This window comes from Orycteropus afer, unplaced genomic scaffold (genome assembly GCF_000298275.1).
Source record: "Orycteropus afer afer isolate SDZICR_OR568_19922 unplaced genomic scaffold, OryAfe1.0 scaffold00043, whole genome shotgun sequence".
Lineage (NCBI taxonomy): Eukaryota > Metazoa > Chordata > Mammalia > Tubulidentata > Orycteropodidae > Orycteropus > Orycteropus afer.
The window spans coordinates 14,943,876-14,955,970 of NW_006921630.1; the positions used below are offsets into that span (position 1 = coordinate 14,943,876).

The window sequence follows — 12,095 nt, forward strand, 5'->3', positions numbered from 1 at the left end:
ATTACATTCCTATGTGCTTTGTATTCTATGAGGAAAAAAAAAAATCTCACCTATCGAGGGTAAAGTGAATAGTTTCCAGTAAAGCTCATCATTACTGGGGAAAAAAGTTTCCCCAAACTTTTAGTAGTGAATGAGTACACAAACAACATTTGGATGTTAATTTCATGGTGCAAGGATCTCCTGCAAAGTACCTTTAATGTGTTTGCATCAGCAGCAAGCATCAGGACGTGCTAATTTTGGCACCAGAAGTTAGATGTGTAGCATTACACATTAGACACCAAGTCACCCCAACCAGTATTTATCCAGTTGAATAGAAAAACTGAACAAAAACATAGTTCTGATATAGACTACATTCACAAACCCAGTAATTTTTTTCACAACCGAGGGCTACCATACAGAGTTGTTAACAATAAAAACAGGATTTAGAAGATAAAAGTTATATTAAATGTTTTATACTATATAAAATACACCCTCAAGTCAAAATATTTAAAATCAAGTGTTTCAAATACAAAAAAATCAAAGCTATGTTACTGTTCAGCAACTCCATTCAAATAAACTTATACTATAATCTCAAAAAAAAAAAAAACCCAAAGAAAATGCTTTGAAGTGTACATTCCCACTCATCCCACTTTGCATACTTTAAGACTGCCTCTAGTGCGTCAATAATTTTAATCTGTCACGTTTTCCTTCATCAGAATAAAACACTATGCTGAGAATATAAAAACTTATAAAAATGCAATCATAAAAGATTAAATATTGGTAGGCATATCAGCTTCCTTTTAATAAAAACAAAAATAGTCATTGTCATCTAGTTAAATAAGTCTTTTTTGTTACAGATTGTTCCAGTTATTGAAAAAGGGCCCTGAAAAATCCCAATTGCCTACATCTTAAAACCCTACCCCCCCTTCCTCCCTCCCTCTTGCCCCATGATACACATTTGAGGGAACAGTCATTTCATGTGCAAATTGGCAGAACAAATGTGGAGGAGAGGGGACTTCTTGAAATGATATGCCCAATCAAGTCTAGGTTTATTCTTTTACAATACCAACTTCCAGAAAGTAAAGAAACCAAAGTAGTTCTAAAAATACACAAAACAGACCTTCATCTCTGCATTCCTTTCCAAATAAACACAAAAAGTATATACAGCATGTTTAATAATATGCAATATGCAAAAGCTTTGTGTTGCTGTTAGCAACATCTATACCCACCCACCCTCCTTATTCACAAATGTACCTTTACTAAACACAATTACATCACTAAGCCTGTTAGTTTGAAAGGATCTTAAATTTGTTAAAACTGGAAAATCTTCGTATAGGGGCTCCACTCATTTGACTCAAGGTTATAGACTTCCACCGTATTCAGAAATTCATTGCCATCAAATCCTCCCACTGCATAAATGGTGTTTCCTACAGTTGCAATCCCAGCATTGCTCCTTGGTGAAGTCATGTTTCCCATCATCTTCCATTCATTTCTAGTTGGATCATACATCTCCACACAACTTATAGCATGAGAACCATCAAAGCCACCACCTACAAACAGTTTTCCTGAAAGAGAAATGAAACAGGATAAATAGAGTAAAATACAGAAGAAAGAAGAAGGAAAACAACAACTAGCTATTCTCTTGCTAAAATCAATGGTTCTTAAGTAGAAATGTCTCTTCATTCTGCCAAAAAGTATGAACACTCTAAAAGGTGGGATTATAAACCAAATAAACCACCACTGCTGGCAAGTCAATTCTCACCATATAAGATACAGCAGAACTGCCTCACAGAGTTTCCAAGACTGCAAATCTTTTTACAGAAGCAAACTGCCAAATCTTTCTCCTATGGAGTGGCTAGTGGATTCAAACCACCAACTTTTCAGTTAGCAGCTAAGTGCTTAAGCACTGTGCCACCAGGGCTCTTTTGGGGATACAATAAGATTGATAAAAACCCATTCCCATGGGGATTTCAACCTATGTTTGTTCCAATAACAAAGCTAACTGATTCCATTATTATAATTATACAATTAACCATTAGTTTTTTAAAAAAGAAAAACCAAACCCACTGCTATGGAGTCAATTGTGACTCACAGTGACCCTTTAGGACAGAGAAGAACTGCCCCATAGGGTTTTTTCCATGGCTATAAATCTTTATTGAAACAGATTGCCTCATCTTTCTCCCAAGGAGCAGCTGGTGGGTTCAAACCGCAGAACTTTTGCTTAGTAGCGGAATGCTGTTAACCACTATGCCACCAGAGCTGCTTTAAATCAGTTAAGAGAGATGTGAATAGAAAGCTGTAACTACATAAAACAAAGTTCAATGTTTTGGAAAGACTTGTTAAAATAGTTTTAAATTCTGCTTCTGGTTAGAAAGATTTGCAAATTATCTTTAAATTCTTGTTCTAAAGATACGGAAACACAGAATTCAAGATGTTGCATTATGGGTGTGGCTTATGGAAGTAAATGACAACTTCATTTAGTGAACTCATCAAAAAATTGGTGCATTCATATATTTAAGCTATGTATCCTTTATTAGGAATCTCTAAGTAGAAAAGACTCTTAATGGACAGCAAAGCTCCAGAAGTGAGGGCTATTTCAGAATTCATATCTATGTAAGTATATATAGGTATCTGACTTAGAGGACAGGGCTTTATTCCAACAACTCTTGTTGTCAAGTCAGTTCTGATATAAGTCAAATACCTGTTTTTCAGTTTTCATTACTGCCTGCTATATAGCATTGTTTTGAATAGCAGATCTATCTACAATGAACATCTTAAAGTGAATACCTGGTAAGAACAGCAGCAAATTACACACTGCAACATTGTATGCTGTACATGTTACTAACGAGAACATGTACAAAAACAATCAAGCAACCACATTAAACAGATGGTTTTTAAGCACAGTTCATATATTCAAAGTTGGGGATCATCTGTAGTTATTACCGAATTAGAATTATAGAAAACCGCTTCCACTAAGTACTCCTTGCCTCCCTAAATCCCAATACTCACCATCAAGAACAGCTACTCCAGCTCCTCGCCTAGCCACATTCATGGGTGCAATTAAAGTCCAGGTGTTATTTTCGGGATTGTAACGTTCTACTGTGTTCAGACAATTCCAAGACTCCGCACCTCCAATTATGTACAAATAACCACTGAGCTCACAGACTGCAGACTGGTGTCTACCTATAAAATCAAGTCAAACCAAAACTGTTACATCTCTCAAAACTAGGTGTAAAGCACACATCCTGCTGATTCAAGGGTCTTTGTTATTTATTAACCAACTTTAAAGCAAAACAAACAACTTACGAATGTTAAGAGGAGCACAGCTTGTCCATGACTTTGTTACAGGATCAAATACATCACAATTTTTCAGTCCCTTCTGACCATACGGATCAGAGCCACCAACAATGTATAATTTTCCATTCAGAGCACACACTCCTATGAAAGTATAAAAGAACGTTATATATTGGTAATTATCATATTTAAATATTAGCTATCTCAGAAGCATTATTACCTGCATTACAGCGGTTAGTCCTCAATTCTGGAACAGGAATCCAGTCATCTATGTTTGGATCATACATCTCTCCACAACTCAGGTCATCTGAGTGGCCATTTGATCCACCTACCACATAGAGTTGGCCCTATGGCAACAGTCTGATTAGAACTTCCACCATTCTAAAACTACGTTAAAAAGCTAAATATGAGTTGTAACATAATATATTTACCATAAGTACAGCCATTTGAAATCGGGCTCTCGGTGTTCGCATGGGAGCAAGAAAGGACCACTGATCTGTATGTGGATCATAGCATTCAACTGTTCTGAGACATTCCTCTCTGTTATAGCCACCTGGTAAAAGAACAATGAAGATTTATGTTTAAAATACTAAACTGAACCAGGGTTTCCTGTCTAGTATGGTTTTAAGTGATCTGCACAATTAAAAATAAAAAGCCCTTCTCTCCACAAACTTATTAGGGATTCAGTTGCTGTTTTATAAGCACATGTTATAGATTAAGAATTAAAAAAGTATCAGTATAATAAAGCACTTAGTTAGTTGTTGCTTGGAAATCAAAACTCCTAATTTTTTTTTCAATTGCAGACAGACATTGACCTGAAAATTAAGCACACACAATTCCATTCACCTGTCATTTCCCTATGTTCTTAGAATGTGATAATAATGCCAACAAAGAAGGCCTAACAAACCTCCTCTTTCAAAGTTTGCATATCACAAGCAAGTAAGTGTCAACACCCATTTTCAGGTTTAGCCATTTGAAATCTTCTGATAAGAAACCGTCATCCTTACTGTTCTTACCGGCAGCTATAAGTTTGCCATTCATCTCTGCTGTTCCCAGGCCAGATCTTGCATACTGCATTGGAGACATGGGCTTTTCTATTAGCTCATCTGGTTGCATCTCAAAGCTTAAACTCTTAATTAGTCTTGGAGTACTTGTTGGTGAGCTCTGTGGGCTATTTCGTCCATGAAGGAAAATTACACAGAATATACCATCCAGCACGGCCAGACACAAGTAAGTATTATCTGTAAGGACAAGAATTCTACGTTTAAGATGCACTTATTATTACTTTTGGTTGTTGCGTGATTTCGAATTGGATTCCACATTTTCCAGATCCCAGACTGAACAATCTGCCATTGTTTCCTAAATTTGCTTCTCAGTTTTTTTCCCTCAAGTAGCCAATTAAGTATTAAATGGTTCTGGCACAGTGTTTCTTCTTATAAGTAAGTGAATCAATAAATAGAAGACAATCTGGCAAGTGTCAAAGACTTACTTGAAGTCTTTTCCGAAGCAACGATTTTCCACTCATGCTTAGGGCTTTGTACTGTAGCATTTGGAGAAGAGAGACATCCAGTGGAACTGCTACTTATCTGCTTATGGCCATTCTCACGTGGTGGCTTTTTCTGCAAAATCAAAAGGTAGCTACAGAAACCTAGCCGAAGACCATACACTGACGTACCACTGTTTCTGAGCTATTCCACAGCATTGAAAAAAAAAAAAAACAGCATCTTTCAGCTACATATGACATTTATGGCACATGTAAATTTAACACAAACCAACATGTTCCAGCTATATAAATTACTAGCATACTTCCATTTCCACTTAAAAATGAAACAACTAACCTACACAAACTATCTGGTCAGAAAAGCTCAATTTCAACAACTCAAAAAACTTGCTGCAGATCAAGTATCACCATGCTATCTCAATGGAAAAAAAATAAAAAGGAAAAAGGCCTCATAATCCACTTCAACTCCCATACTGTTTACATTAAGTATAGAATTTTTCAAAAGATGCTAAAAATTTTATAATGGCATGAATTAACTTACAGAATAGAATACACATTTACCCAGTCTTCGTGAAACTGTCAAATCTAATCCACATGTACTAGTATCTTTTATACGGTGCCAGCAAAAAGTGAGACTCATCCAATCTCTTGGGAAATATTTTATACAAGACAAAAGCAGCAACTATAAGAAACACTTAAGGCTCTATTTCTTTAGAGATACCTTACAGATATTATAGAGTGGTCTTCCAGACAAATATAAGTACATTGAAACACAAAAATAAAAAACAGTAATCAGAAATTAAACGGTAACACTGAAAGTACCAAACTCTCATAAAAGTAGAAGATACAGGAAGACTAAAAGAGGAAGAGATAAGCAAAGCTGCCCACTTTCAAATGACTGTGAGAGCTGCACTCTGCTCGCGTAAGAGCTGGTTTCTTCCAATTACTTTAGCCCTTGCCACTCCCAAAAGGTATGATATGGAAGAGTCAAGAATATTCTTAGAGAAACTGCCAAACAAACTGACAGTGCCTTGTGTACCCAGCCAAGTGTGCTCATACACTCATTATGGTTCCCAGAACCAAAACATGTGGACAGGTAAGATGCCTAATGAAAATTTCTGATTCTAACAGAAGGAAAAAATCATGTAACAAGTAACAGGAAAAAAGATTTTGTTAGCTATTCGAATATATTCTTTTTTATTTTTAAAAAAATCTTTCAAAAGTTTGGTCTGGGCCATTCAACAAATGTGGCTACCGTATCTGTCAGTTACTTTAAGAGAAAACAAGTAATTTCCATGTTACTGGTTGTTATTAAGTTGTATTTAGACATTTATTATGTCCCTACCCGTATTAGGCACTTTATTCACATCATTCTTTTTTAATCATGTGAGGGGCATTACCTATCCATTTTACAGATTTAAAGAAACTCAGAAGACATGCACTGCCTAAGGCCACAAATCTATACTAAATATTAGGGATCCTAGCTGAGTATAAAGCCTCCCCTCCCCTCTTATACTATGACAGACTGTGTCCTCTGCTACTAGAAATTATATAAAATACATAAAACATCCCAATCTGTGGAAAGAAAGGATTCAAAGCATTACAAAATCGATGATGCTTACATTAAGAGATTACTGAAGAAAACTATATTTTCTGTGAATGAAAGAAAACGTGAAAGAGTAAAGGACTAATAACAATGAGCACCTACTAATGCTATATAATTAACAAGCCTTATATAGAAAAATGCTAGCTAACTCCTTTATATTCCTTATGGAACATCTTCAAACACAACCCTTTTTAATTCTTCATCATCTTCAACCTTTCCCAGATCAGTTCCTCCTGCCCAGGCTATCCACTGGCTCATACTTCCTTGCCTCTGGCTACCAATCGGGCGTATTCGCTACAGACTATGTCGTCTTCTTCAGTCACAATCACTTCTCAAGGTAAGGGGTTTCTTATCCTCCATATTCTCTGAATCCATTAAAGGTTATCAAGTGACTTCCTAAAACCAACATAAAAGAAACATCCCTAATTCTATTTTATGTGACCTCCCAGAGAAAGATCTGACAGTTGATAATTTAGTTTCATTTAAAACTTTTTCTCCTTTTGTAGGTAGCTTTTATAAGACAATTCTAACTGTTCCTGCTTTTCAAATGGCTTCTCGACCTCCTCCTCTATCTCTGAAACCTAACTGTGTGTCCTCTTTGTCTTTTCACTTCATGATCTCTATTCATGGAATCACCTTCTAATGAGCTACACATGTCAGAACCCCACAAATTCTTTTTCCATCATCTTCCTAAATAATCACTAAGGCCTCTTAACTAAATCTATATAAATATAGTCTAAAATCCATCATTTCTCCTTCATGCTTTTTGGTCAAACCCCTTTTTTCACCATAACTGCTGTTTGTAAAAATCTACACATTGTCCCCACAAGCTATAATCCACCTTCTGACTTGGATATAAAAATAGAAAGGGTTCAGTAATTTTGGGAAAGTTAAAAAAAAAAAAATTACAAATCATCTGGAATCCCACCACCCAAAGACTGCCACCTAACAGTTAACTATCTTAAAATCTCACTATCAGTGAACATACAGATCTTCGCTGTACAGAAATACTATAGCTTAACCATTCTCCTTATTGCTGGACTCAAAAGTTTTGCCCAGTGCGCCATTATTACTAATGTTGTAATATGTATCTGTTCATATCACTCTATTCCCTTGTATAAAATTCTCTGAAGTTTCCTCACAACCTTCATAGTCAAGTGAAGCCCCTTTCATGTGGCATTTTACCTATTTCCCCAGTTTCATCACTTGCAATTCCTTCCACAGAAATTCTTTGCTATCTTACACATTTCTCTCCATCTGCCATGCAAAACCCTCTAAATCCTAATACTTTACATATGTCATCTTCTCTGAAATTTCCCTTTTTTTTAATGTTTTGAATCCACATAAAACCATGGTCTGCCACATACCACTCAACCTTTGCTTTATAAAAAATTACTTTTAAAATAGTAACTTATATGTTAAAGTTAAGAGGAAAAACATACAAAATATTCAAAATGCATTAACATGAACAAAGTTCTCAACTAATTCAAACCCAAAACTTTTTTGAGCCTAAAAATATTCAGCCACTATTGCTATAGAACACTATGTTAAGCACTCACCAAACAAGTTACTACTTGCATCAATTACCTTCTAATTATTAAAAACACCCCTCAATCTGCAACAACTCATAAATACAATGCTGAGCCAGACACAAATGCATACATACATGCTGTATCACCACTTACATAAAACAGCGGCAAACTAGTTCATGATATTAGATAAACTGTGTTAAAACACAGAACACAGTATGGGATAGTGTTGGAGGTTATTACAATGGCTTTCTTTGGCATAGTGAATGGCAAGATTGGGAAGGGACAAGAGAAGGGCTTCCAGGATGCTAGAAATAATCTCTTCATGGCTTAACCATGATTATACTGGTGGGTTCACTTTGTGACACTTAACAATGAACATAGTTTTCTACATGTTATTTGTCCATAAACTAAAAAGTTTATATCTATTTGTTCTCATATAGTTGATAACGTTTTTGAATAGTTATGTGTTTTAACCACTATAGATATAATAAAGTTCTTGGCACTAACTGAAAGGTTGGTGGTTCAAAACCACCAGCTGCTTTGCAGAAGAAAGATTAGGCAGCCTACTTCCATAAAGATTTATAGCCCTGAAAACCCTACAGGGCAAATCTGTACTACAGGGTTGCTATGAGTCAGAATGCATTCAAAGGCCATGGATTTGGTTGTGTGTTTTTGTTTATTTAGGTATCCTCTAAAGGTAGGGTAAAAATGAAACTGGATTCTATAAAAGTCAAAGTAATTTGCTTCTCAGCACAATGGAACTACATTGTTTCAGTTCATTTTGCTCAACAAGTATCTACATCAATTTGTTAACAGCTGATCAACTACACCACTTTATTACTTTATATAATTCAACTTAACAATAATAATTGTTTCCAATTAAAAAAAACAACAAAACACTAAGGCATCATAAGAAACACCTAAAATTCCTTTCATAACCATTAAGAATTTTGAGTCCCCACACCTTTTTAAAATTAGATCTAATAGTCATTTCTGTCACAGACTAATCAAATCCTAAAGTAAGTTCTACACTGCTTCATCTTACTGTCCATTTTTCTTATTACTACTTGTATTCTATTTTACGGAAAAAACTTAAATGAGGTACCCTAATTTGTTGAGGTAATTTCTTCTCATGTGGCAGACCTACTAGTAACCCTAAGATAGGTATGCTTGTTTCTCTTGAAAATGTTTCTGTCCAAGTTATACCAATGAGATTTTTCCACTTTCCTTTATTAAAGGAAAATTTAAGTATGCTATAAAATTCTCTACTCAAGTTTAACCTGAGGTTACCTCAGACTGTGCATTGTGTACCTGCACAAACTGAATGTGGTCATCATCACTGCCAAACACCTCAGCCTGTCCATCTAGTAGATTCCCATCAAGCAGCTTGTGATCAGCTGAGTAGTACAAGGTTTGAACCTGCAAAACAGCAACAGAACACCCATGTGGCTGCTGTCTCCAAGGCTACTCCACTAGTATGCAGATTACACAAACTCCTCAAGGTAACCTCCAGGGAGCTTCTTGACATCTCACTCTGGCAGGATCATGGAGCAAAGAAAAACACATGTCATGGTGGTAAAAATTAAAAACACAAAATCAAATACAAAATCTTGTAATACTGGCTGAAGAATCCTTGGCTTGCTTGATTGGCTTGAAAGAAATCTTCATTTTTTACAGTTTCTATTATGTAACATTAAAAAAAGGCACTAATACAATATACAGACTCTTAAAAGAATATACATATTTACAATAAAAAATGAAATACTGAATATGGTTTACACTATTGAAGATATATGGTCTGATTTTCATAAAAGTATTATCTCCTGGGCAGAAGAGGCAATACCAAGAAAAACAGATAAAAAACAATCCAAACAAGCTGTAGAAATACTTCCCTCTGCAGATGCAAATAAAGTAATGCATCTGCTTTTTAAGTGGGAAATGATTTAGAATCTAAGGATCACCTGTTAGCCTTATAGAACACAATGACAAAGTATTTTTAAAGGCCTAACAGATTTACTATCTGTTAGTAAATCATTAACCCTTTTGAAAGGCTTGTAAGTTGAGTGATGAAACTCTAGGTTACTTCACGGCTCCACCTGCATATTTTTAATTTCCACCACTTCTCCACCATTTTTTTTTTTCTTGTGTACTTTTAAAAGGTAGCTCGAGTTCAGTGAGTGGCTATATATAAGAATAACACCATTGAAAATCACAAAGCTTTAAAGATAAGAATCCTGTAAAGGAGTAAACACCATTAAATCATCATCGTTCTCTGCCCACAGCGGATTTTTCTTAGGAGAACTGGGGCAGGACTGCTGCTTCTTTACGTGTCAATACACTGGAGGTTTCTTCTTGGTTTCTTCAGTCTTGGGTATCCTAGTTTTGTTAATAAACCTATGGGGAGATAAATCAATGGGGAGGAACAACCATTAGAAGCTTTTACCTACTTATCAAATTTAAAGCAAAAACCTGTGAAGAAAAATTAAGAATCTACAGAAAATTTCAGTACCACCTCCCATTTCTAAAGCAAATTACATGCTACTTTAAAGAAAGTTAACAGCACATAATAAGCAAAGAAATAAAAAAAGAAAAGCAGAAGACCAAACTGAACAATTCATTCAGCTCACCTGGACACCCCCCCTGTTTCTCAGCTTAGGGGTACCTATAGCAAAATTTAAATTCTTTAGGGTCAAGGTTACAAAATAAAAGTGAAAGGGAATCCTTCATGTTATAGCAAAATAATTTTTAAGAACTGTTGAATCCCATTTACTTAAAAACTAACCTCTTCCATCAGGTCTTCCAGACTGTCTCCATTCTCCCAGATGCTACGCTGCACCCAGTTGATTACCTTTGTATACAATTTGCCATTGCTGGGCAAGCAAACATTATCTTCAAGCATTACCTCCAGCTAGAGTTGGGGAAGCACAATGAACATGGATCAGTGTTGAGCCTCTAATTCCTAGTTTACGACTCAATTTCATAATAAAGTTATCATCAATGCCCAATTGCATTCTATACATTTACTCTTATATGTAAGGAAACCAGTACACAACACAAGAACAACTAAAGTCAACAAACTGGTACACAGAAACCAGTACATTGCTGAATATAATGGTGTCAGGTCAATGAGTTTTTCCTAAACATTATTCATTTCCTTGAAACGTGAACAAAGTTCTCTGCCTGAGCTACAGAGTAAAATTCTGTTTACAGAGTTCATTACTTACCTTTAGCCGTGGAAGTTTAAGGAACTCTTCCTCTTCTGAAATTTGTAACAAATGCTCCTGAATGTAAGCATCAACTTTATTCAACAAACGGGCATCTCCCATACAACTTGCAAAATTTCGGTAAGAGATGCAGCTGGTAACATCCATTCTAGATAGTAAATAATCACCACAAACCTTGGAAGAGAAATACACAAGTGCCAACACTTACATATATTTTATATACTCAGTGTCTAAGCACTATGTGGAGATACAAAAACACATTAAAAAAAAAAAAATCACTCCCTTAGAGCAAGTTTAAGAGTGGGAATAAACACATACGTAAATGATAAAGAGCACAGAACGTCATACAAATGTTCGAGTTGTGTTTTGAAAGAGAGGAAACAAACTGAAATGCTATGTAGGTTTTTCCAAGTACAATAATTAGTTAAGGCTTCATGAAAGGCAGTATCTGAACCAGGCTTTCTAGGAAAGATGTTGATACTGTATATAGAAAGGGAGTAGGGAAGATGCTACAGGCAATTTAGTTTGGCTGAAGCAAACAACAAGACAAGGCGGTAATTTTGGAGAACTACCAACTACATGAGGGAGAACTAGGAATGCTATAATCCACAGAAAGACTCGATTAGGAGTGACATTCACACAAAGGCCAGCAAATTTTTTCCTTAAACGGCCAGAGAGTAAATATTTTAGGCTTGTGGTGCACACTGTCTCTGTCGAAACTACTCAACTGTCATTGCAGCTGGAAAGTAGCCACAGACCCTACGTAAGTGAATGCGCATGGCTATGTTTCAGTAAAATTTTATTTACAAAGCAGGCAGCTGGCCAACAGACTGTAGTTTACACAGAATTAAATGCTATCCCCCCATGAATTATTAAGCACTTCTCATTGGTGTTAAATTCTAGAAGGAATACTTAAAAGAGAAACCCAGAAATATAGGAAAACAGATAACGGGGGGGGG

At 35.8% G+C, this 12,095-nt stretch overlaps 1 protein-coding gene across 1 annotated transcript in view; it reads right to left on the reverse strand.

Annotated features, from left to right (window-relative positions):
* Positions 1–1,290: 1,290 nt before the first annotated feature.
* The window catches only part of LOC103194298 (influenza virus NS1A binding protein), a 12,754-nt gene continuing 1,949 nt past the window's right edge, over positions 1,291–12,095 (reverse strand). Inside the window, exons 4-13 of the mRNA XM_007937683.2 lie at positions 11,137–11,310; positions 10,695–10,820; positions 9,224–9,331; positions 4,763–4,892; positions 4,290–4,514; positions 3,705–3,826; positions 3,494–3,620; positions 3,286–3,417; positions 2,989–3,162; positions 1,291–1,544 (exon numbers count right to left, since the gene is read on the reverse strand). Of these exons, the coding sequence (XP_007935874.1) occupies positions 1,291–1,544; positions 2,989–3,162; positions 3,286–3,417; positions 3,494–3,620; positions 3,705–3,826; positions 4,290–4,514; positions 4,763–4,892; positions 9,224–9,331; positions 10,695–10,820; positions 11,137–11,310 (1,572 nt within the window). The remainder of the gene's footprint in view (positions 1,545–2,988; positions 3,163–3,285; positions 3,418–3,493; positions 3,621–3,704; positions 3,827–4,289; positions 4,515–4,762; positions 4,893–9,223; positions 9,332–10,694; positions 10,821–11,136; positions 11,311–12,095) is intronic.